This window comes from Rana temporaria, chromosome 3 (genome assembly GCF_905171775.1).
Source record: "Rana temporaria chromosome 3, aRanTem1.1, whole genome shotgun sequence".
Lineage (NCBI taxonomy): Eukaryota > Metazoa > Chordata > Amphibia > Anura > Ranidae > Rana > Rana temporaria.
Window position 1 is genome coordinate 243,456,482 of NC_053491.1, and position 27,622 is coordinate 243,484,103.

Below are 27,622 nucleotides of genomic sequence, written 5' to 3' on the forward strand. Positions count from 1 at the left end.
TGGTTTGAACATCGTTTACATATGCGGGCGCTGCACACGCATGTGTTCAATTCTGCGCGCAAGTCGGGACGGGGTGCGTTTTCTGGCTCCTAACTTTTTTTTTTTCATTTGTACTGCATACGTATATGCTTAGTATGAACTGCATACATATGTGCTTAGTTGCATTAAACCAGGGGTGCCCAACCTTTTGAAGCATGAGGGCCACTTAAGCGACTTGGTAACCGGTCACGGGCCAAATTGAGCTGAGCGGGCGCATGGCAGGTCCATGTCCGCTCTGCATATGCAGAGTGGATACAGACACAACCCACTATACTCCTTTTTATTTAATTTTTTTTAAAGGATTGGATTGGAGGAAGGACACAAGTTGGTTTACATCTGCCACACCTGAGAGGTGAATGGAGGGTCCAATTGGTTGGAACTCACCGTGTGAAAGGGGCCCAAGGCTGCTTTCACACTGCACTGTTTACCCGCACCACGGGTGCAACGCAGTGTACCTTTTGGCTTTCCTGCACTTTGCAATTGACTTCTAATTATATTCTGCAGGTTTTAACAGAATTATTAACAGAAGTCTATGGCTCAGTTCAGGTAACCCGCAGGTGCACTGCTCTGCATTTGTGGGTCAGTTTGAAAGCAGCCCAGTAACCACTGCAGAACAGATGTAGTAAATGGTGAAAACTCTGCGCCAAAAATAAATTAGTAGAAATAAAATAAAATAAACAAGCTGCTCCCCTAGAAGAGTGACATGCTCTAATTTTTCACGTCGTTTTTAACGTTGTCGTTTTTTTACGTCATAAAAAATGGTCGTGGGCTTTAATGTAGTGGAAAAAAACGCGCATGCTCAGAAGCAAGTTATGAGACGGGAGCGCTCATTCTGGTAAAACTAGCGTTCGTAATGGAAGTAAGCACATTCATCACGCTGTAATAGACAGAAAAGCGTCTTTTACTAACACGAAATCAGCAAAAGCAGCCCAAAGGGTGGCGTCCTCCGCATGGAACTTTCCCTTTATAGTGCCGTCGTACGTGTTGTACATCACCGCGCTTTGCTAGAGCATTTTTTTTTCACGATCGTGTGTAGGCCGTTTTAATGATCGGGTTGAAAATAACTTTGGGCTTGATTCAGGTAGGGGCGGGCATAGTTACAGCAGTGCATCGTATTTACGCTACGCCGCCGCAACTTACAGGAGCAAATGCAGTATTCACAAAGCACTTGCTCCGTAAGTTGCGGCGGCGTAGCGTAAATGGGGTCGGCCTAAGCGTGCTTAATTCAAATGTGGAAGGGGGGCGTGTTTTATGTTAATGTGTGATGACCTGATGTGATTGATGTCATGCGCCGTCCGTGTACATATCCCAGTGTGCATTGCTCCCAAGTACGCCGCAACGACGTATTGGTTTCGACGTGAACGTAAATTACGTCCAGCCCTATTCGCGAACGACTTACGCAAACAACGTAAAAAATTCAAGAATCGAAGCGGGAACGACGTCCATACTTAACATTGCGTGCGCCTCATAGGAGCAACGTTACGCCGAAAATGCCTTACGCAAACGACTTAAAAACTACCGCCGGGCGCACGTATGTTTGAATCGGCGTAACTAGGTAATTTGCATACTCTACGCCGAAAACAAGTTACGTCGGCGGAGGAAGCCTATTTTTTTGACGTATCGCGCAGATTTGAAATTACGGCGGCGTATCTGGAGATACGCTGCCATAAATGCTACCTGAATATAGCCCTTTGTTTTTTCTAGACCCTTAAAAACGTAATTTTAACAACCCAAAAAACGGTCGTATGTACGCGGCATAAGAGATTGCCAACCATTTCAGAAATAAGATTGATGCAATTTGAAAGTCCAGACAAAACACATGATACAAATGTTATAAATGGAGTTGCGGTTCAGTGAGTGAAATAAGTATTTGATCCCCTAACAAAACATGACTTAGTGCTTGGTGGAGAAACCCTTGTTGGCAAGCACAAGGTAAGATATTTCTTGTAGTTCGTTACCAGGCTTGCACACATCTCAGGAGGGATTTTGGCCCACTCTTTACAGATCTCTAAATCCTTAAAGGGGTTGTAAAAGTTTTTTTTTTTTTTTACCTTAACCCTTTCACGCCGACGCAACGCATATATGCGTCCTCGGCTTTCGGGGGTTATACCGGGATGATGCCTGCAGCCGCAGGCATCATCCCGGTACTGTTGTTTAGAGCCGGCGATCGGCTATCCAAACATAACAACCGATGCGGCTAAAAGCCGCTCAGTTGTTATGCCGGAGGAGCGGGAGGGGACATCCCCCCCTCCCGCCGCCTCTCGCCGCTCTGACCGGGCCCCCCGTCCCACCGGGAGACCCGACCCTCCATCCGCCGCGTTCTGTGTCCAGGCGGAGACTGACACTAAGCCGTAAACGGCTTTGATTCAGTCTCCGCATTGAAACCACGGAAGCGGCGTCATGACGTCACTTCCGGGTTTTTCGGCTGTCAATGGCGCCGGATTTAAAAAAGTACACAGTATTCAGAATCGCCGTTTTCGGCGATCTGAATACTTTGAAGTGCAAAGGAGGGCTCGGGGGTCTTTTAGACCCCCGATCCCTCCATAAAGAGTACCTGTCACCACCTATTACTGTCACAAGGGATGTTTACCTTCCTTGTGACAGCAATAAAAGTGATCAAAATGTAAAAAAAAAAAAACACAATTTAATATTATAATAAAAATAAATAAGAAAACAAAAAAAAATATTTTTTAAAGCGCCCCCCTCCCCGCGAGCTTGCGCAGCAAAGAAAACGCATACGGAAGTCGCGCCCGCATATGAAAACGGTGTTCAAATCACACATGTGAGGTATCGCCGCGATCGTCAGAGCGAGAGCAATAATTCTAGCACTAGACCTACTCTGTAACTCTAACCTGGTAACCGTAAAAAAAAGTTTAAAGTGTCGCCTATGGAGATTTTTAGGTACCGTAGTTTTTCGCAATTCCACGAGTGCGTGCAATTATAAAGCGTGACATGCTTGGTATCTATTTACTCGGCGTAACATCATCTTTCACATTATGCAAAAAAATGGGCTAATTTTACTTTTTCATTTTTTTAAAATTCATGAAAGTTTATTTTTCCCAAAAAGTTGTGTTTAAAACACAAATACCGTCCGACAAAAAATATTGCAAAAATCACCATTTTATTCTCTAGATTCTCTGCTAAAAAAAATATATATAATATTTGGGGGTTCTAAGTAATTTTCTAGCCAAAAATATGGATTTTAACTTGTAAACACCAAATGTCATACATAGGCTTAGGCATGAAAGGGTTAATGCATCCTATGCATTAAGGTAAAAAAACATCTGACATCACCGCCCCCCCCCCCCCCCGAGCCCCCGTTTTACTTGCCTCACCCCTCAAAAGTGCTGCGCGCGTTTTCGTCCTCCTGTTCGGTTTCCAGCCTGGCCGTTGATTGGCTAGGCTGGACGGATTGATAGCAGCGCAGCCATTGGCTGGGGCTGCTGTCAATCACAGTGGATGACGCAGCACGCTGGGGGGCGGGGCTGTGGCCGCCACTGTATCACGGGAGCTCGCTCGCAAAAGCTTTCCACCATGCGAGGGAGCTTGCATGAAGGTGGAAAGCTTTTGCGGGGAGGAGCAGAGACAGCCGCCGAGGGACCCCAGAAGACAGGGTTCGGGGACACTCTGTGCAAAATGAACTGCACAGTGGAGGGAAGTATAACATGTTTGTTATTTTTAAACCAAAAAAATCTTGCCTTTAGTGTCCCTTTAAGGTTTCTTGACTGTCAACTTTCAACTTTTATAGCTACCTCCCATAAATGTTCTAACTGATTAAGGTCTTGGAACTGACTAGGCTACTTCCTTTAATGTGCTTCTTCTAGAGCTACTCTTTTGTTGCCTTGGCGGTATGTTTTGGGTCATTGTCATGCTGGAAGACCCATCCACTACCAATCTTCCGTGTTCTGGCATAGGGAAGAAGGTTCTCATCCAAGATTTTACAATACATGGCCTGTCCAGTGGCCCCTCAATGCGGCAAAGTCGGCCTGTACCTTTTAGCAGAGAAACGGCTTTAAAGCATAAGGTTTCCACCTCCGTGCTTGACTGTAGGGATGGTGTTCTTAACCACTTAAGCCCTGGACCAATATGCAGCTAAAGGACCAAAGGTGTTTTTACAATTTGGCACTGCGCTGCTTTAACTGGTAATTGCGCGGTCATGCAATGTTGTACCGAAACGAAATTTGCGTCCTTTTCTTCCCACAAATAGAGCTTTCTTTTGATGCTATTTGATTGCCTCTGCGATTTTTATTTTTTGCGATATAAACGGAAAAAGACCGAAATTTTTTGAAAAAAAATGATATTTTCTAATTTTTGTTATAAGATAAATCGAATAAACGAAATTTTAGTCAAACATTTAGGCCAAAATGTTTTCAGCCACATGTCTTTAGTAAAAAAAATGTCAATAAGCGTATATTTATTGGTTTTCGCAAAAATTATAGCGTCTACAAACTAGGGTACATTTTCTGGAATTTACACAGCTTTTAATTTATGACTGCCTATCAATTCTTGAGGTGCTAAAATGGCAGGGAAGTACAAACCCCCCCCCCCCCCCCAAATGACCCCATTTTGGAAGATAGACACCCCAAGGAAACTGCTGAGAGGCATGTTGAGTCCATTGAATATATTTTTTTTAGTCCCAAGTGATTGAATAATGACAAAAAATAAATAAAAATTTTACAAAAAGTTGTCACTAAATGATATATTTCTCACACAGGCCATGGTTATATGTGGAATTGCACCCCAAAATACATTCTGCTGCTTCTGAGTACAGGGATACCACATGTGTGGGACTTTTTGGGAGCCTAGCCGCATATGGGGCCCCAAAAACCAAGCACTGCCTTCAGCATTTCTAAGGGCGCAAATTTTTGATTTCACTCCTCAACACCTATGACAGTTTCGAAGGCCATAAAATGCCAAAATAGCACAAACCCCCCCCCCAAATGACCCCATTTTGGAAAGTAGACACCCCAAGCTATTTGCTGAGAGGCATAGTGAGTATTTTACAGCTCTCATTTTGTTTTTAAAAATGAAGAAAGAAAATAATTTTTTTTTTTTCTTTTTTACATTTTCAAAACTTTGTGACAAAAAGCGAGATCTGCAAAATACTCACCATACCTCTCAGCAAATAGCTTGGGGTGTCTACCTTCCAAAATTGCGTCATTTGGGGGGGTTTGTGCCATCTGGCCATTCCATGGCCTCCGAAACTGTGATAGGTAGAGAGGAGTGAAATCAAAAATTTACACTCTGGGAAAGCCTGAAGGCGGTGATTGGTTTTTGGGGTCCCAAAACGTCTCACATGTGGTATCCCCGTACTCAGGAGAAGCAGTAGAATGTATTTTGGGGTGTAATTCCACATATGCCCATGGCATGTTTGAGCAATATATCATTTAGTGACAACTTTGCGCAAAAAAAAAATATATATATATTTATTTTCCCCGCAACTTGTGTCAAAATATAAAATATTCCATGGACTCGCGATGCCTCTCAGCAAATAGCTTGGGGTGTCTACTTTCCAAAATTGGGTCATTTGGGGGGGTTTTGAATTGTCCTGGCATTTTATGCACAACATTTAGAAGCTTATGTCACACATCACCCACTCTTCTAACCACTTCTAAAGACAAAGCCCTTTCTGACACGGTTTGTTTACATAAAAACATATTTTTTTTTTTTTTTTGCAAGAAAGTTAAGTTGAACCCCCAAACATTATATATTTTTTTAAAGCAAAGGCCCTACAGAATTAAATTGGTGGGTGTTGCATTTTTTTTTCCTCACAGTATTTGCGCAGCGATTTTTCAAACGCATTTTTATTTGGAAAAAATAGACTTTTTTTTATTTTAAAGCACTAAAACACACTATATTGCCCAAATTATTGATGAAATAAAAAAGATGATCTTAGGCCGAGTACATGGATACCAAACACGACATACTTTAAAATTGCGCACAAACTCGCAGTGGCGACAAACTACATACATTTTTAAAAGCCTTTACAGGTTATCACATTACATTTACAGAGGAGGTCTACTGCTAAAATTACTGCCCTCGATCTGCCCTTCGCGGTGATACCTCACATGCATGGTACAATTGCTGTTTACATATGACTCCAGACTGACGCTTGCGTTCGCCTTTGCGCAAGAGCAGGGGGGGGGGAACAGGGGTGCTTTTATATATATATATATATATATATATATATATATATATATATAGCTATATATATATATATATATATATATAGCTTTTTTTTCATTTGTAAACTGTTCCTTCCATTTTATTTATTTTTTACAATTTTTATTGTTCTCTCAGGGAATGTAAATATCCCTTATGATAGCAATAGTTAGTGACAGGTACTCTTCTTTTTTTAAAATGGGGTCTATTAGACCCTAGATCTTTCCTCTGCCCTCAAAGCATCTGACCACACCAAGATCGGTATGATGAAATGCTTTCCAATTTTCCAGTGGTGCTGTTTATATTCGGGGGGGGACATTCCCTCCCACTGAATGTAAAAGCAGTCTAGAAAAGAAAGGGGGGGTGGAGAGAGTAGGAAGGGGGGGGGGGGAGAAGGAAGGGGGGGGGGGGGGAGTAGGAAGGGGGGGAGAGAGGAGGGGGTCTGGTCACAGTGCTCACTTACTTGAATGGTCCCCGGGGGCTCTTAGTGACTTCTCTCATTCTTGTGGTCTTTGACTTTTTATTCTTCCCGCCCACTCATCCCCTTCAGACGTAGCTAGCAGCACACATGCAGGGAGAGAGGGGCGGGAGAAGGGATGTGGAAGAGTACAGGACGGAGCAGCGTGTCACTGCACACTGAACAGTGAGGGTGGAGCGGCTCAGCAGCCATCAAGGGAGGAGAGGAGAAGCTACGGGTTTCCTGGCCATTCCCGGGTGTGCTGCGGATGTTCCCCGGGCGACGGAAGGTGTTTCGGCGGTGATGTGGAGCTGTACACCGCCGAAGATACCAGCTAACTAAGGCTCTCCACAGCACCAGAAACACCTTCCTCCGCTCGCGGAACATCCGCAGCATACACAGGAATGGCCAGGAAGAAATGCACCATACCAAGCTCCCTCCCTCATTTCTTTCCTCCTATAGAGCGCCGCCGCCGACTACTCATTCAGCGCACCTCGAGCGCACACACCAACTGACACTCCTCCGGGGGCCCCAGCTAGTTGTGCAGCTCTGATGGGGAGCTATTTGTCCAGCTCTGATGGGGCCCCAGGTCACGTGGGGCCCCCGGGCTGTGCCCAGGGGTGCCCGCTCAGTAAGACGGCCCTGGACAGGACTAATCTGTGTATCACCCATCGCCATTTTATTCCCAAGGGTCTCTGCTAAAGAAAAACATGTATAATGTTTGGTGGTTATAAGTAATTTTCAAGCAAAAAATACTGATTTAAACTTGTGAACATAAAGTCCCAGAATTTTTTTTTTTTTTGGGGGGGGGGGGGGGATTCATGCACTAGAACAATGCTATAATGCCTCATACAGCTACCGGAATTTAACATATTTTGTTATAGTGGCCCCTTTAAATCACCCCTCCCCCCCCCAAATATATTTTCTGTATTTTAGGAAATTTTATTTTTAAAGTGATTGTAAAGGCAGAAGATTTTTTATCCTAATGCATTAAGCCAGCCTAATACCTGAGCCCCCCCCCAATCCATTGATGTCCCGGATGGATTTGGGTTACATTGTCCATGTTCCGTGTACCTGCATTTTACAGCAGACAGGAGTGTCTTCTATGTGTCATAATAATTTTAAGTTTTTGTGTGCTAGGACTTGAAAAAGGGCTGGGTATATACATTTTCCTGCAGGCACCCATTTTAAACGAGCTGCTAATGCACCTAAAATTTACCCTAATGCTTTTTTCACACAACAGGGCATGGTAGTAAATGACAGTGTCCTGCAACACAGGCCTGTTACCTTTGTGCATTTGGGTGCAAAATAAAAGGCATTTCAATGCACTGAGAGCATGATGCACTCTGGTAGCACACACATTATGCCAGCCCATGTTTAAACAGTATGTATTGGCTCCTTAAAGTATTTAGAAAGTGATTCACCTTCCAGCAGAGCGTGGTACCCTTAGAATTTAAATGCGCAAAGCTGCCTGTGAATTTCTAATGTCTCCCTGCAGAGCCCAGATGGCAGCTCTCCATAGGTGCCACTATACATTCAGCCAAATTAATTTAACTGACATAACTTATTCTTTGTGTAAAAATACATTTTATTGTACATTGTCAAGACCACTTTAGTAATGTCTATACCTTTTAGGAAAAATATATTTAGTACAATCAGATTCTGTGACCCTTAGAATACTTTAATCTTTTCGCTGCCAGAGCAAAATGTGTATTTTTTTTACACACAACAGAACATTAGATATTTTCTGAAAGCAAAGGCGGACCCATAAAATAAAATCATGTAGTTTACAATGTGTGTGCGTCATTGAAATGCGTTGAACTAGAATCCCCCAAATTTTTCATAGGTAATGATTTAAAAACTTTTTTGGCTCCTCAGTTTAGCTTTTAACTGTAAATAAGGGCCTTAGACGTATTCCTCTTACACCACATTTTAGCAATGCCTAATATGTGTTGTGCAGTTATCATTCACGCATATGTGTGCAGCCTACATTTTATTTTAGCGTTTTGTATACATATTTTTTTTTTTTTTTACATATTTGGTCTGTTTTAATGTACTTTGAAAATGACACACGGAACAAATAAACAATTGGATATAAAACATAAAAAAAACATGGAATTGTTTTAACAAAATGTAAATTGTTGACTCCTTTTGCAGGTATAACACACTTGCAACATTCTTTCTACAATGGAGATGAAATATTGTTCAGAAAGTTCTTCCCAACACTGTTGCAGAAATTCACACACATGTGTTGTACTTTAGAGGTAGCCTTGCTTTCACTTTTTCTGTCCAGCTCAGCCTACCGTCATGTTCTTTTATTCTAATGTAACTATGACACAGACCTAGGGGTATGTTTTAGGTCAGGGGTCTCCAAGCATTTTAAACAAAGGGCCTGTTTATTGTCCTTCAGACTCCAGGAGGGCCGGACTTTGGCCAGCGGGAGTGGAAATTGTCCTGGTATCAGTAGGAGTAAACATCTGGTATTGGGAGAAGGAATACTGCCCCATCATTGGTATTATAGGGAGGAATAGTGCTCCATTAGTGGTGTCAGTGGAAGAAATGGTGCTTCATTGTCGGTGTCAGATGGCAGAATAGTGTCTCATATCAGTGGGAGAGATAGTGCCCCAAGGGCTGGATAAAGGCAAGCAAAGGGCCACATCTGGCCCTCTGGCCGCAGTTTGGAGACCACTGTTTTAGGTAATTGGCTTGCTCTAGGATGAACCCCTGGCCAACTAGGCATGATTCAGAGGGTATTGCATGGCACTGCAAAATGCTAAGGTAGCAGTTTTGGTTCAGAGTGCCACTCACTCTGTGCAAGTAGCTAACTCTGGATCCAGTAAAAGAGCCACAGACCATCATACTTCCTCCTCGGTGTTTGAAAGATGGTGTCACACACCAAAGTACTATCCTTACACCTATTCAACAGTGTACAAAAACACTTTGTGATGAACCAAAGATCTCACATTTTGATTCATAAGATCACCTTCCAGTCTTCAGTAGTTCACTGGTGGGGCTTCATGGCCCAGGCAAGCCTCTTTTTCTTATTTTGTCATCTTAGCAATGGCTTTCTTACAGCCACTCAATTTGCAAAACCTGCAGCTCGAAGTCTTCTCTTCACAGTTGGAACTGGGACTTGCTTACTTCAATCAGCGTTAAAGGAGTTGTAAAGGAAAATGTTTTTTCACCTTAATGCAATCTATGCAGGGGCGGGGCCGAGTGGTACAGTGATGCTATGGCCACTCGCTGTATCACGGCAATTGGTGACACCATGCGAGCGCTCGCATGACTGTGGTGACCAATTGCGGGGAGGACCAGATACATCCGCCGAGGGACCCCAGAAGACGTGGATCGGGGGCACTCTGTGCAAAACGAACTGCACAGTGGAGGTAAGTATGACATGTTTGTTATTTTAAAAATTCCTTTAGTAACGCTGTTGACCTGTGAACCGAACCGCCTGTCATGCAAGTTGTTGACTCAAACTTGTCTTCTGATTCTGTTGTGGCTTTAGGTCTGTCAGACCTCCTCCTGTCAGTTTCCTCCAGTTTCCAAGTGCCCTTTGAAGGTGTAGGAAACTGTACTCTCTGACATCTTGACTTTCTTAGCAAATTTTCTGAAGGAAAAACACTTTTATGGGTTATAATGGTATGTCTTCCCTTGTTGCCTTTTTTCTCACCATTTTGAGAGCAATATACTACTTCCTGCAGTATAATACTGGCTAAATATTGCTTAAGAGGGTGTAGTAAGTAACAGTTTGTTTCAACACCGCTTTTTTACAGACCTACAGCTTGTAAGTAATCAACAAAAATTGGGACACATGTAGGAATTGTTAGCATGAACATTAACTTAAGTGGGCTGCACACTATGAGAAAATCAGGTGAACAATCGTCTGATTCTTCTCGTTGTTTCACAGCCATAATCGAGGAAGCAAATGTACGAAAATTCTCATACGACAAAGGCTTTTTTTTATGTTTTATTTTTATGGTTTTCTGATTATGTGCAGCCTTTCATTTCTGTTTTTTCTCTTTTTTTTTTTTTTTCTTACACAAAACAATTGTTCTTTCTGTTCCTGTACGAGAAAAAATTGTCCCTTCGGAAATTTTAGTTCAGAAGGTCAGAATTCTTAACCACTTCAGCCCTGGAGGATTTGGCTGCCCAATGACCGGGCCATTTTTTTGCGATTCTGCACTGTCAATTTAACAGACAATTGCACGGTCGTGCGACGTTGCACCCAAACAAAATTGACGTTCTTTTTTTTCCCCACAAATAGCTTTCTTTTGGTGGTATTTGATCACCTCTACGGTTTTATTTTTTTGCACTATAAACAAAAAAAGAGCGTCAATTTTGAAAAAAGCTATATTTCTTTTGTCCATGGACAGACACAGCTCCTTATATTCTTGACTTGTGGGTTATGTTCCGTCTATTAGGAGAGGACTAGGCAAGTTAGACATTTAAAACGTGTAACTTTAGCAAAGCTGAACAGCCCCGCCCAGGGGGCGGTCCCTCTGGTCATGACCCCTCACACTGCAGCCAGCAGCTCAGTTTTTTTTTCTCTAGTAGAGGAGTAGGACCTGTCTCCCTTTGGGCCCAGGGTCCTGAAGAAATTTTTATTTTTGAGAAATCTTCTATCAACTGCCGGCTGGGTGACAGGCTGGATAATATAGATCCTTGTCCCCCCAGGCCGGCCTTCGAGCGTGAGCAGACCTTGGCTACGCGCTGGGTCGGCCACGACATACCCCATGGCTCCAGGGGTGGCCGGTGAGCTATATGCTCCGGGGTTCACATATGACTGGGCTGCTGTTGTCTCGGTCACAGTGGACTGGGCCGACAGCTACTCTGTGCTGCTCGGTTGTAGGTCTGTCAGGAATGCACCAGCAGGGACAGGTAAGTACTTTTCCTCCTGTCTTGGCAGGATGGAACAGCTGGGCATTCTTGGGGTGGTTGACTAGGAGGTCTCGGGTCTCCCTTTTCTTCTCCCCATCCCCTTCCAATGCATGTGGGCCTGTATGACCGAGGTGTACCTGTGGGGGGTCGCCAGGTCCTGAGTGTGTCCGGGTCCGCTTTTGTATGGGTGTCTGCCATTTAAAGGGGGCCTCCGCTCCGGGGCCACTGTGTGGGTTAGCCTTCTCGTCCACCACAGTCAGGCGGCGCCGATTTTCGAGCACTTTCCCGCCATTTTCCCAGTGGGATACCCATAGAGAGTGGCCTCATTCTTTTCAATTTATATTTTTCTGTATGTGTTGAGCTAGACGAGCCCTTGTGACCTGCACCCAGCGTAGTGTGCTTCTCGAGAGGCTGTTTTAGGCTTTTGGATGCCTGCATTAATCAGATATCTCCACTCAAAGTCCATGATGTTATATGACGGTCCTAGGCAGGAAGTGGTTAAAAAAAAAAAAATCCTTTCATGGCGAGTTCTGCCTGTCTGCTGGCCATCTTTTTCTACAATTTCCTGGATTCCGTGTATGCTTTGCAGCTTCTCCTCTATTGTTTACTTTTAATTCTCCCATAGTACCTTGCTGCCTGCGAGCTGTGATTCCTTTGCTAACTCTGCCTCCTGAAGGTAGGCAATGTGCAACAGGGCATAGTCCATATGTGTCAGAGAATTCAAGGAAGTAAATGTGTGGGATTCTTCGAAATGTAAGTTTACAAACTTCACGATTCAGATTAATAGGAACATGCTAGAAATAACTAAAATACAATGTGGAAATTACATATTATATAAGACAATTTTGCCAAAGATGCACTTTAAAGAATTCCAGGTATGGTATATTTTTAGCTCGAACCAATGTAACTATGTATATGAAATACCTGACCAATGTTCCTGGAAGCTGGAATTTGCTGGTGCAAACTTCTACTTTTAGTTCTCTCCACTTTCTTTCAGGTCCCAGCCTGATGCAATGTAAATACAAGTGGTCAGCCTCTCGGCACAAGCACCTTTCAGAGAAAGCAATCTGATTGGACGAGGTGGAGAGTGTGACTTCCCCACCCCACCTTATCACCTCATCTCTAAGCATTTTATTCAGAAAATGCAAAGCATTCTCTGAATGGTAGCTGTGCAAAGCAGCCTACGTCCTGTAGTCACAAGCCAGCCACTCAGCTTGAGACCTGGAAGCAAGTGCAGATCACTGGAGTAGTGGTGTCAATTTCATTGATTCAAAGCTTCCAGGGACATTGGCCAGGTATGTCATATGCAAAGTTGCATTGGACCAATGTAACCTGTATTTCTTATTTAAAGTGTTATTAAACCCACAACCGTAAAATCAGTCTGAATATGTAGTAAAGCATGCTTGTTATACTCACTGTGGAATACTGTGCATTGTGTAAAATAAAAAAGCAGCTTGATGCTGTCTTTTGATTCTTCCCATCTTCCACTGTCTCTAATCCAACTCCTAATAAGCCAGAGCCGTTGGAGTCAATCTGTTTCTTGAGGGTGCATGCGAGCAGCACAGGGCCATTCAGCACTGTCCATCCAGGCAGAGGCTCAGGGGTTCTGCAGCCTCAAAGGATTGTCAGAGTAGAATGAAAACTCCTCCTGTAAGCTTTAACTAGACACTGATAGACGTCAAAACACTGCTATATACTGCTGATGAGAAAGGGTATTTAGCAGTTTATATTTACTAAAATAATTCCATTTCCATGTTCTGTGGGAGACTAGATATAGTGAATGCATGGTCTATGGTTTAGTAACACACCAAGTTACAAAGTTGTATGTGTGTTTTGTAATGGCTTTTGCTTTCTTTCTGCACCATTTTTTTTGGAATGCCCAGCTAACTGGCAGGGACTTCATTATGATCGTGAAAAAACTTTCTGGCATCCAATCATTCCATTAATTTTATGATCAAATTTGAGGCGTTTTCATGTATATTGTTTTTTGTACAACAGCTGAAGCAGAAGTTTTTTTGAATCATTTCCTCCAATTCAGCAAGTGTAGAACATAAGTGCTACATTGGTGTTGGCAGCCTGTGGGATGCACATACACTGTGCCCTGAATAATGCATGTCGGATAAAGAAAGTCTAGGATGTGATCAGATCCTTCTGTAAACAACTGCCCTGCTAACAGAAGGCGGCAGTAGTTATATGAATTGGTTTCAGATATTTTAACAGTGTATTGCCTTTTACTATCCATTTTACCACTTGCCTCCCAGATGGTTTTTACCCCTTCATGACCAGGCCATTTTTTGCTATTCCGCACTGCGCTTCTTTAACTGGCAATTGTGCGGTCATGCAACACTGTACGCAAATAAAACTTGTATATAATTTCCTTCCAAAAAAAAATCCCAGCAAGTGTATTTTCTTTGCTTTGCCCAAAACTATGGTGTGTATGTATGTATGTATGTATGTATGTGTATGTGTATGTGTGTATATATATATATATATATATATATATATATATATATATATATATATATATATATATATATATATATATATATATATATATATATATATATATATATATATATATATATATATATATATATATATATATATATATATATATATATATATATATATATATATATATATATCTCTATCTATCAGTACAGACCAAAAGTTTGGACACACCTTCTCATTCAAAGAGTTTTCTTTATTTTCATGACTATGAAAATTGTAGATTCACACTGAAGGCATCAAAACTATGAATTAACACATGTGGAATTATACATAACAAAAAAGTGTGAAACAACTGAAAATATATTTCATATTCTAGGTTCTTCAAAGTAGCCACCTTTTGCAGCAGACACATCTCTAGAACTGTAAGGCCCCATGCACACGAGACGCTATTACAAACACCTCTAATCTCAGCTTTTCAAAGGCAAAAACCGGCATTTAAAACGCCCCTTTTTTTCCGCGAATTGCGCTGCGTTTTGCGGCGTTTTACCGCGATTTGCGGCTGTCAGCGTTTATCCCCAAAACACTGTAGACCCTCCCCAAGCTCAGAAACTATTTGTGCCGCGTTTTGCCGCGATTAGCGGCGTTTTGCCGCGTTTAGCAGAGTTTTGCCGCGATTTGCGTCTAAAACGCAAAAGCTGAAAGCTTCTGAACTCCAAATTTTGGGTTTGGAAAAACGGCCCTAAACCCAACTGCTTTGAAACGCCAAAAAACGTGATCGTGTGCATGGACACATAGGATAACATTAAATGTGTTCAGGGGCAGTTGAAAAAAATGCCCAAATGCCTCTGAACTCGAGTTTAGCAGCGTCTCGTGTGCATGGGGCCTTAAGAGGAGACTGTGTGAATCAGGCCTTCATGGTAGAATATCTGCTAGGAAACCACTGCTAAAGAAAGGCAACAAGCAGAAGAGACTTGTTTGGGCTAAAGAACACAAGGAATGGACATTAGACCAGTGGATATCTGGTGCTTTGGTCTGATGAGTCCAAACTTGAGATCTTTGGTTCCAACCCCCGTGTCTTTGTGCGACGCAGAAAAGGTGAACCGATGGACTCTTCATGCCTGGTTCCCACCGTGAAGCATGGAGGAGGAGGTGTGATGGTGTGGGGGTGCTTTGCTGGTGACACTGTTGGGGATTTATTCAAAATTGAAGGCATACTGAACCAGCATGGCTACCACAGCATCTTGCAGCGGCATGCTATTCCATCCGGTTTGCGTTTAGTTGGACCATCATTTATTTTTCAACAGGACAATGACCCCAAACACACCTCCAGGCTGTGTAAGGGCTATTTGACCAAGAAGGAGATTGATGGTTGTTTCACACTTTTTTGTTATGTATAATTCCACATATGTTAATTCATAGTTTTGATGCCTTCAGTGTGAATCTACAATTTTCATAGTCATGAAAATAAAGAAAACTCTTTGAATGAGAAGGTGTGTTATATATATATATATATATATTGGAATGGCGGTGATCAGCAACTTATAGTGGGACTGTGATAGTGTGCTGGGAAATCTGACACTAGCTGGAGGGTATATTAAAGTGTTTGTAAAGTCACTAAAGTGACTTTACATGCATGTAATGTAGATATCCAGCCATTACCCATATCCAGGGCACAGTGGTGTAGTAGATGGCACTTTTGCCTAGCAGTAAAAAGGGTCTCGGGTTCGAATTCCTAACAACAACTTGGAGTTTGCATGTTCTCTGTTCTCCCTGTGCCTGCGTGGGTTTCCTCTGGGTACTCTGGTTACCTCCCACACTCCAAAGATTTGCTTGTAGGTTAATTGGATCATGTCTAAATTGTCCTTAGTATGTGTAGGTATGATAGTGAGTTAGGGACCTTGGAGTGTAAGCTACTGGAGGGTGACTGTACAATGTATATTTAAAGCGCTACGTAAATTGACGACGCTATACAAGTACCTGAAATAAATTGCCAAAAGTGTAAGCGTTTGTTAGAAATCAAAAGGATAAATAACGTTTCTGACACTGCAGCTGTGCGGTCACGTGATCCCCTGTGCTGGACGTCCTCTATCTGCAGAGAGAATTGGGAGGGGCCAGCCAGCACAGGGGATCACGGATTAACAGTAAAATTATTTTCTTATCGTGGGTTGTGAGCACCCAAGGCAAGTAATTTGTGCCCCTAACCCATGAACATGTAGCGCTTCCTGAGTCCCTCCAGTCGTACAGTATTAAAACCCCTTATGGTACATATTAGGATGTACCACTCTTTCTCTTTGTTCTCCGTTCTTTCCATTTTATCTCTCTGTATTCTAATTTCTTGTCCCCCCCCCCCAATCCTCTCTAGTCTTTCTTGTTCTCTTATTTTTCCTCTCCCTTTTTCTTTGTTCATCCCCCCTCTTTTCCTCTCCCTTCCATGTATTCTCTGTTTTTACTCCTTCTCTTCTTGGTGGGTTGGAGTTGGGATGAGTGGCAATGCTGGGGGGAGTTCTGATCAGCCAACTTAGGTTCTCTTGATCAAGGTCATCTGCTGATCTGAGAACTGTAGTGGGGTCTTTTAATTGCAACTATAATCACCGGTATTGTTACTCACTGTGTCTCTTTGTGGTGTCTCGTAGCAGTGACACCTATCCTGAAATCAGGATAGGGTCTCCTCCAGCCCTTCCCACTTCGCATTCCTCACCAGTCATCTGACCTCTAGTCTCTGCTCCCCAGCCATGCCATGAACTTAATGGGAGGCTGCGAAGAGGCTGAGTGGGCGGTCACATGCTCCAGGGACAGCCCTATCGGGCGGCTGCTGACAGGCTGCGAGATCGGTGCGTGCTTCAGGAACAGTCCAGGTTTCGGTGACCCCTGGCAAATCATCATTCGACCCCCAGGTTGAGAACCACTGCTTTAAACTGAGTTCTGTTGAACAGTCCAGCTGGAAAACCAATATTCGTTCAACTGCAGCGCTGATTGGTGTATTTTGGCATGGGAGGGGGGGATTCTCGCTATCAGAAAACAATAGCACAACAGGGGGAGATACAGTACCTGCATCCACATCACTTCCATGGATTCAGGAATCTGAGATTTTTTTTTTTGTTTAGCCTGCTGGTTGAATGGAAAAAAAACTGTGTATCCATCTTAAAACCTGAACTCTTGAAGGATGAGCAGATATTGTAGAGATGCAAAAGGCTTGTGTATTCTTGCTTGTATTTCTGTGTGTTTTGTAATTCTTCCAAATCTATGCAGAAATCCTAGTGTTGCATAGTTACATAGTTAGTTAGTCAGGTTGAAAAACGACACAAGTCCATCCAGTTCAACCACAAAAAAACAAACAAACAAAATAAAAAACACAGCACAATCCCATAAACCCAACTCCATACCCACAGTGTGAAACATTTCTCTTTGTTCTAGAGCTTCCTGTAATAAAGACCAGTTACTGATGTCCTCTCTGCTTGTGCAGGGTGACTGGTCTTGTCTCCGCCCCTCCTTATGTCATCTTCTGTAGGTTGTCTTTTTAGTGGGTGGGGTCTGCTGTGCTCTGCTTTCTACACAGACTATAAACTACATAGTGATGATGATGTCATGCCTTTTTATAGGGTAATATCTGGGCTTGAAAAGGAATTTGGTGCACACAAAGTGGGTTTAAATCCTTTGTGGCTAAATGAATATATTTAAATAAGTTTTTTGTTTTGTTTTTTTCCCTCAGAGTTTAGCTTTAATGTTGGGGCCAGTGTGACATTTTTCCTGGGACAGGGAATTGCAGATTTCTTCCTATGCTCGGAAAACACAGACTTATTTCTGGTAGAGGCTAGAAAAAATAAAACATAATATCTGATTCACATGGTATTAAATGCTCAGCATACTTTGCAGTCCTGGTTTAAGCAGCTATAAATATTAATGAATGTGGGAACTCCCATATCTTATCAAAGAATAATTTCCTTATGTTAATGTCCAAAGATCACTCTGCGTAACAGACTTAAAGGAGTTCAAAAGGCGGATTTTTATCTGAATGCATTCTCTCCATTAAGGTAAAAACCCTTCTGTGCTGCACGATTCCGGCCAGCCCCCCTTATACTTGCCTGAACCCAATTTATTTCGATCTAGCAGTGGCTTTTCCGCTTCCTGCTGTCAATCAAATTCTGGGCACGAGTGCCCCCATATGAAGGGGGAGCCTGGTGCACTGACAAGGGAACCCAGAAGAGGAGGATTGGGGAAGCTCTGTGCAAAACCATTACACAGAGCAGGTAAGTATAACATGTCATTCAGGTCAGACAGCCTTTGAACTGCCATTAGTACTACTTGATTTAATGTCGGTGGGATTTTGCTGACCTGCAATGGGTGTTAGTTCCAATTCCAAATGCATATCAAATGCAGGAAAACAACGCTCATAGACATGAGCCCTAAATATGTTTGGAAATCGCAATTGGCTAATTTAAATAAAGTAAAATGCAGAATCTACAGCTGAGAAGCAGCAGCCCACTCACTGACACCCAAGCTAGGTTTCTAAATGGTAAACATGGATATAATACAATCTTCCTTCTGGAACACCGTAATATTATTTGAACCAAAACACTGTTTTGCATAGAGTAGGGATCAGTTGGATAAGGCCTTTTGTATTTTATTTTTTTATTTTACTAACTGTGTTCTGTTGGGGGAATTACCTTCAACAGTAATAAGCGAACGGAGGTTCTAGCCTTCTATAAAAAATAAAAATAAAAAAAAAGTGTGGTGTGTTTCTTGTTTTTTTTATTATTATTATTATTGCCATTCTGCCCATGTTGGAGAGATTCCCCTTACTGTTGCAGGCATCGTCATGGACAGGAAGGGAAATAAAATCTCCAAACAAGGTCACATGCAGCAAAAGCCTAACAGAGGTTCTAACAACCTCTATCTATTGGGGGGGGGGGTTAGTTATGCTTCTCCCCCTGCCACTTGCAATGAGAGGCATACATTTTTTTTTTTCTTTTTTTTTTTTACTGAAGAATACACAGCACTTGTTTACGAACCTGTGTGCATAGACACATTACAAATAAAGGGCTGTATTTTAGCTCGGTAAAGAAAAAAGCTGTACTGAGCTTTTTCAAATTGCAGTGTGCAAGAGGCCTTTTTATGTTAAGTGTTTTCCTATCTTAGGTGTTGAGTTACAAAGCCCAGGAGATGCGATTACCAGAATCATTATGGCTAATTACCGTTATGTAGAAGGAGGTCAATGGACATGCACAGAGGGTGCACAATAACCGCAAAACTCGGTGCTTACATATCTTGGTGTCATGCTCAGACAGAATGAAGGAGTGCCAGCCGACGCCAGTGAAATAAAAAAAAAATACTCTTCCATTTTTAATGAGGACCAGGACCAGCTGAGAACCATGTGCAGAATAACAGTCAAGTAGCTAAGTTCTCATCCAGAATAGAATGTTGTGATCTCTTGCGCCATCTGCAGTGAAAACATGGTATGACAACAACTGAGTTTCCAAAACAGAGTTTGAACGTAGGGTTTACAAGCTTTTTGTCAAATTGAGATCTAAATTTAGAAATTAAAGTGCTGTCATATATCTGGGAATAATGTCTTATGATCTAAAATGTTTGACCAGAAATAAAACCTGACAAATGATTTCTGGTTACACATGTGATTTGATGTTTCCATAGCGTTGGAGGATATTGCCATCATCTGACAAGGACAAAGCTGTTGCCTTTTGCCTTCTGCAATATCCTGACATAGCGATTTATCATCTCGGAGCACATATTCACAATTTTCCAATGTTAAAAGAAAAACTGTCTAACCTTCAGCCATAGGGCAATGTCACATGACATTTTGGCAGGCAGCAGCTTTTGTGACTGAATCTCATCGTTTTTACATGTCAAGCTGAACATGTCCTTTACCTCCATGGGTTCAGTGGAGCTTGCGGTTTCTATCACAAGACTGCAAACTGTGTTTTCTGGAAGGGATTTCTTCCGACTACCATTTCATTCTGAGTTATTTTGTTTAGGGAGACGTGCACAGTGTATTGCTGTGTACTTTTATTTTTGTTCTTGAGTTCATTTAGTCACGTGTTTTATATTATTGTTTTGGCTAGTTCTGAAACATTGAGAAAGTCCCTAGATTGGAAGATCTATGTGACATTGTATTAAGAGATGTGTCTTGATTCCAGAATGGCTTTATAATTACTACTTGGGCTAAGTGTGCACACCGTGCAAAACCAGTGGCATAGTTTGCGCCTGCTTATAAGGAAAAAAAAAATAACGTTTGCAGACAGTCGTGGCTAAAACTGATTCTTGTATTTGATATGTAGTTAACTACGTCGCTTTAAAATCTGAAGATTTTCAAGTCCTGTCTTGGGACCTAGTTTCTACATTGTGTTCTACTGTCTATAATAGGTATAACTTTTCTAACAAATGTGTACTTATTCCTTCTTTCTAAGGTGCCCTTACTGAGTGCTATGATGAACTGGGAAACCGCTACCAGCTACCTGTTTACTGCCTTGCCCCTCCCATTAATATGATTGAGGAGAAGAGCGATACAGAAACTTTGGACATACCTGAGCCACCTCCAAACTCTGGCCATGAATGCCAGCTGCGACTTCGCCTCTCCACAGGAAAGGACCTTAGGCTTTTGGTGCGCAGCACGGACACTGTATATCACATGAAGCGGCGCCTCCACACTATCGAAGGGGTTGAACCTGCCAGTCAGCGATGGTTCTTTTCTGGGCGGCCACTGACAGACAAAATGAGACTGGAGGAGTTGAAGATTCCCAAGGACTATGTAGTACAAGTTATAGTGAGCCAGCCGGTTCAGCATCCTACACCGGTAGAGAATTGACCATCTCAGACATGCACACCGTCCTCTTTTACTCAAGTCACTCCTTGCTATGTTTGTACGCAGCCTGTAACTTTTTTTTTCTTTCTTCTTTTTTTTTTTTTTTTTTTTCTTCTTTTTTTTTTTTTTTTTTATCTTCCACTAGATATTGAGTCCTGAGCTGTCAGAGCAATGAATGACATTGCAGGCCTCTTTGGCAGCGCAGGACTTTGTAGCGGGTTCAGTGGACATGTGACTGAAGAAGGAAGAGCCGGGCCTTCCTCTGAAGTCATGGGGGGAATCAAGTTGTATTTCTTAATACTGAAAGACTTTTTATAACATCAGGAAAACTATCTTTTTTTATCTGTTCTATAAAGATTTGGACTGTAAGTGGAGTATTTAGCATTGCACTTTTAAAAAAAGAAACAAAACAATGAAAATTTGAAACAACAAGTTTGTCAGTTTTATCATTTCTATATGTGGGTTTTCTGCAAGAATGCTAATCGTATACAAGCAAATCTTTAAGGCTGAACTCCAGATTTTGGCACTTAGTTTGTTTGGGCCAGCTGGCCATCACCAACATGTAAGACTGCTGGATGTGCTGTGTAAACTATGTGGCTGAGGCTACATACAGGAGGCTACATACAGCACTGTGTTCCTGGGTGCAAGCCGAGACCTTCCTGTGTCATACCTGTAAGAAAAAAGTATCTGAGCTGTGCTCAGCCATTCATAGAAAGCAATGTATTCTAGCAATTAATACAAGGCTTCCTCTGATTGGCTGAGCCAGAGGTGGTGACATCACCCTGCCTTTCTGACTCATTGCTAGAATACATTGCTTTCTATGAATGGCTGAGCACCGCTCAAATAGACTCCAGGTATGAGACAGGAGGTCTTGGCTCGGACCTGGAAACCCAGCGCGGTATGCTGTATGTAGCTGCAGCTACATACAGTTTATGCAGCACATCCGGCAGGCTCACATGTTAGTGAGGGACATGGTAAAGTGTAACAAAACCCGGAGTTCAGCTTTAAGAGATGAGATGCAACTAAACCTATGTGACATGTGAATTTTCATGAGCTACATTGGGTCCATAAGTTTTAATGCCAATAGTCTAGAGTACATTTTGTTTGTACAGATAAGGCAAAGTTCTGCAAAAATGCATAAAAATCTTTGGTATAGACCCCATGTGAGCATCACTTTGGAATGCTGTTATGGTGTATGGCCAGTCTAAGAGGCATATTCATTTTTAGATCTATATGAGGGAAGCTACATCAAAATGAACATTTAAATAAGCTTTGAGGTAAACTTAAAGGGGATGTAAAGGTTTGTTTTTTATTTTCTAAATGGGTTCCTTTAAGCTAGTGCATTGTTGGTTCACTTACCTTTTCCATCTATTTCCCTTCTAAATGTTTTTTTTCTTTGTCTGAATTTCTCACTTCCTGTTTCTCTTTAGTAAGCTTGCCCCCATCATCTGAGCCGTTCTGGCTGGGGGTGAGTCAGCCAGAACAGCTTACTGAGGAGGAACAGGAAGTAAGAATTTCAGACAAAGAAAAAAACATTTAGAAGGAAAAGGTAATTTAACCAACAATGCACTAGCTTTACAACCCCTTTAAAGTATAACTAAAGGCAGCACTTTTTTTCTTTTTTTTCTTTTTTTTTGTGCGGTCTTCACCCCCATTAGGAGCTTCATCTCCATTAGGAGCAGAAGATGTTTGATCGATTTCTGTGAAACCAGCTTGCCCATATATGAATCAAAATTGAGCCGGTCTGTAATTTTGATCCATGTATGACCTTTACACCTTTTTAGGAATCAGAGCTGCTATTGTACTATGGAGTACTATTGTACTATGAAGTTCCATAGGTGCCAATAATACCAGTGTGACCTGAAATTTATAAATGGTTTGACTATACAAAATAGGGTGTAGATATTTAAAACAACTCTTCCCTTTTTATTATGAGTTTTGGTGAATATTTTTATTTTACAGTTTAAATCTCTCTAGAGCACTAGTCATTTTGTTTTTGGTAACTTTGTGTTAAATTGTATTTCCATTTTTGTGATTCAATGAGTCATCCGCTAAAATTCAGCCATAGTGACAAAGGATGCTCATATTTCATCAAGCGCACAAGTGTCCCCACAATAAATTTCACAGTAGCCAGATGAATCCACAACGCCCCCTGGGGGATGTTAAAGCGGAGGTTCACCCAAAAAACACTGACTAGGAGCCGTGTAGAGCTGACTGTGCAGGCGCCGTATATAGCCGACTCGCGGTTCGGCTACTTTCGGAAAGTTGTGCCCCGCCTTATCCGCCGGGGGGAGTTCTCAGGCACGTCAATCATATGGGCAAAGTCCCAGATTACATTGCGGCACTGCACAGGAACACCCACTCCCGTGGGAGCGAGTACCCGGAAGCCAGGAGGAAAATACCGATAATACCGTATGTACAACCCCCCCAAAAAATACATACTGTACATGTTTGAGGTATACTGAATGTAATGTTATATACTTGTTTTTTTGGGTGAACCTCCGCTTTAACTAAAGTAAGTCCACACATCCAGTGCTGTATGGCAAACACTCTTCAATTTAACAGGTCTGTGTACAATATCACAGGCTCGTACCAGATTCATTGACCCATATGCAAAGAAATGAGTACAATAAAACCTTTTTTTTTTCTCTAAATTGTCTCCATGTGACTTCTGTAGTTTCTTACATACATCCTCGCACACATTTACTAAAAAAGAGAAAAAACTTGTATAGTGTAGTGCTCTCAAAATATGCTCACGTGTATGTGATAAGTAACATTTAATTTTTACATTGCATACCTGTGTGCATTCTCTGTTCCCCTATTGTGTGTATACTTACTGAAAACACACATTTTCAATTGCACATCAATCCACAACAGCATGGTGCTCCAAAATTGCTCCTATAAATCTTGCCAGTCTCATTGAGCAGACACATCGGACACTTTTGACACATTTTTGGGACCATTGTCATTTTTACAGCGATCGGTGCTATAAAAATGCACTGAATACTGTGAAAATTACACTGGCAGTGAAGGGGTTAACCACTAGGTGACGCTGAAGGGGTTAAGTGTGCCCTAGGGAGTGCTTCTAACTGTAGGGGGGATGGGCTGTGTGTGACATGACGGTGATCACCGCTTCCGATTACAGGAAGCTGTGATCACTGTCCTGTCACTAGGAAGACTGGGGAAATGCTTGTTTACATCAGCATTTCCCCGTTCTTCCTTAGTGACATGATCGCGGCTATGCCCGCAGACATAGAGTCTGCTAGACCCACGGTCGGAGTCACGGAGCTTGCGGCGGTAGCGCCTGTCAACAATGCCGCTTCTTAAAGGGGACGTATATATACATCCTTTTCTGCAGCCGTGCCATTCTGCCGACGTATATCGTTGTGCACTGGTCGGCAAGCGGTTAATGTAGTGCTGAAATTTGTGCAAAACCGACTTTCCCTTGCTCCCTCCCTTCCCCCATGCACAAAACCCCTTACCAGACTTGCCCCCTTAAGACCCCTTTCACACTGAGGGCGTATTGCAGGCGATATAGTGTTAAAATTAGCGCCTGCAATCCGCCCTCAAACAGCTGCTCCATTGTGCTAGGACGGGGTATAAAAAGTCCTGCTAGCCGCATCTTTGGAGCGGTGTGTTTACCGCTCCTCCACCGCTGCTGCCCATTGACATCAATGGGACAGCGTGGCTATACCACCCGCAATGTGCTGCTTCAGGTTTCCAATGGGTCATGTTCACATCTATGCATTTTATGGAAAGGGCCAGGGACTTTTTCTTTAATGAATCAAAAATGTGTATTAAAAAAACGCAAAATGCACCCAGAATACGCAACCTGCATAGGTGTGAACCAGGCCTAAAGACATCTAGGAAGAAGAAAAGCCAAATAGTCCAGAAAATCCCATTTAAAAATTTATTTAGGATTGCTTACTTTTGCAGGTAGGTACAAACTTTTCAAGATGGCAGAATGGGCACTTCTGGTTCCAGTCTTGTATCACCTCCTGACAAATTTGATCCAGTCGACTTTATCAAAGAGCCTTTGATAAAGATTCATTGATGTGAGGGAGCAAGGAAAAATTGGGTTTGCACAAATTTGAGCATTAATTAATGTGAGGACAATTACAAAAAAATTTATATTGGTGTGAGCATATTACACTATTGTTTTGCTTTGTTTTGTATAAAAAAAATAGTTTGAGGAGGATGGCAAGATTCAGAGGAGCATTTTTGGAGCACCACGCTGTTGTGAATTGATGTGCAATTGTTATTTTTGGGCCGGATTCAGAGAGACTTACGACGGCATATCAGTAGATACGCCGTCGTAAGTCCGAATGCGCGCCGTCGTACCTTTAGGCGTATTCTGGAAACCAGATACGCCTGAATTTGGCCAAGATATGACCGACGTAAGTCTCCTACGCCGTCGTATCTTTGCTGCCTATTTACGCTGCCCGCTAGGGGCATGTACGTTGATTTACACGTTGAATATGTAAATGAGCAAGATACGCCGATTCACGAACATACGTACGCCCGTCATACGCCGGAGTAAAGATAAATCACCTCTCTAGGTGGCGCAGCCCATGCAAGGTATGGACGACGGAACAGCCGTCGTATTTTACGTCGTTTGTGTATGTGAATGGGGCTGGGCGTAGGTTACGTTCACATCGAAAGCATTGAGCGGACGTCGTTACGGTTAATTTAAATGTAGCCCGCCCACTACATGCCTACTTTGAATTAGGCGGGGTTACGCCGGCCCATTTGCCCTACGCCGACGTAACTTATGGAGCAAGTGCTTTGTGAATACTATACTTGCCTCACTATGTTACGTCGGTGTAGTGCAAATGGGATGCGCTACGCCGGCCAAAAGATACGCCATTGTATCTGAATCTGGCCCTTTGTGTTTTTCGGTAAAAATGCACAATATAGGGGAATTGAGAAAAACATGCAGTATTAAATGGCATGTTATCACATACACGTTGGCCTATGTTGAGAAAATATTTTCTATATGATTTGAGAGTACTAGACTATGAGTTTTTTTTTTCTTTTTTGGGAACGTGTGTTATGAAGAAAACGGCTAAGTCACGTGGAGATGGTTTGGATAATAAGCTTTATCTGACCCATTTCTTTGCATATGGGTCAATTAAGAGCCTGGGATGTTGAACATACACAGGCCTGTTGACTAGCCATTTGAAGATCAGGCTTTTTCTGGCACTTTTTGTTCACAACAATAATTTTTTTGCTAGAAAATTACTTGGGAACCCCAAACATTATATATTTCTTTAAGGCAGGGGTCTCCAAACATTCTAAACAAAGGGCCGGTTTATTGTCCTTCAAACTCTTGGAGGGCCGTACTTTGGCAAGCGGGGGGGGGGGATTTTCCTGGCATCAGTGGGACTTAACATATGGTATTAGGGGGAGAAATAGTGCCCCATTGTCTGTATCATAGGGAGGAATAGTGCCCCATTAGTGGTGTCGGTGGGAGAAATGGTGCTCCACTGTCGGTGTCTGATGTCAGAATAGTGTCTCGTTTCAGTGGGAGGGATGCTTCCCCAAGGGCCGGATAAAGGCAAGCAAAGGGCTGCATCTGGCCCTCGGGCCACGGTTTGGAGACTGCTGCTTTGCAGGTAAAAAAATGTGCGTTTTTTTTTTTGGAGCCTGTAAAAGCATTACACGAGCAATCAGAAGATCGCTAGTGCCATGCATGTCTGTCAGTGTATCTGGGTGTCCATACAGTGTCTTGCGAAAGTATTCAGCCCCCTTGAACTTTGCGACCTTTTGCCACATTTCAGGCTTCAAACATAAAGATATAAAACTTTTTTTTTTTTTTTTTGAAGAATGCATGCTGGTGGCGACCAGCTCTCTCTGTGGTTTGGACACAGCGGAAGCCAATCAGCGACCCGATGTTAGCCGGGACTCGCCTATCATTTCCGAGAGAGGCAGAATGGCAGTCTGCCTATGTGAACAAGGCAGATCACCATTCTGTTAGTAAGGAAGACAGATCTTGTGTTTCTGCTAAGCAGGAACACGGTTTTCTGTCTTCCCACAGTTAAAGCATCCCCCACACAGATAGAAAGCACTAGGGACACATTTAACTATTTGGTCGCCTGTGATAAAAACTGCAGAGATGATCAAATACCACCAAAAAAAAGCTCTATTTGTGGGGAAAAAATATGCCTAGTCATGAAGGGGGGGTAAACTTTCCGGGACTGAAGTGATTAACCACGTCCCTCCCAGCCTATTATAAAAATACAGCTGGGTGGGAGCACTCCTAGGTAGACCTCAAAATCGGGCACCCCATGTGCTCCCTAACTGCAGCGCAGCTATGCGATCTGTGACCTGCTGTGATGCCACCCTTGGTTTCGTGATTGCTGTGACAAATAACAGCAATTGACAATGGCTCCTGCTGCCCTCAGTGTCTTCTGTGAGACCAGGAAGAGAGGAGAGTACGCTGCAGCGGGGACAGCAGTGGACCGTTGAGAAGGGACATATAGGTCTTTAGGGATATGAATGCATTAGGGTAGAAAAAAATATTTTGACTTTAGAACGACACACCATCCATTTGAAGCCATATATAGCATGAATTGCTAAAGCATTAATATATGCATATATTTACCATTACGTCTTACTTCCCAACTTGCTTAAGAATGAGCGACACAAAGGAGATAGTGGCCTGCAGTGCACATAGCGCGCCATGGCAAAACTATTATCCTCAGTGCCAAGGGCATTGCTTGGATTGTAAAGAAAAAATAAAAAGGACACCTTTTGAGCTTGAGTTGGTATGATCTAAGTGTTTAAAATTAAGAGAGCATGGTAAAATAAAAGGG

General features: G+C 42.5%; 1 protein-coding gene across 1 annotated transcript in view; it reads left to right on the forward strand.

Annotated features, from left to right (window-relative positions):
- Window positions 1-21,236, forward strand: part of UBTD2 (ubiquitin domain containing 2) — a 94,378-nt gene extending 73,142 nt beyond the window's left edge. The window contains exon 3 of the mRNA XM_040344535.1: window positions 20,413-21,236. Coding sequence (XP_040200469.1) covers window positions 20,413-20,810 — 398 coding nt within the window. The 3' untranslated portion in view covers window positions 20,811-21,236. The remainder of the gene's footprint in view (window positions 1-20,412) is intronic.
- The last annotated feature ends 6,386 nt before the right edge of the window (window positions 21,237-27,622 follow it).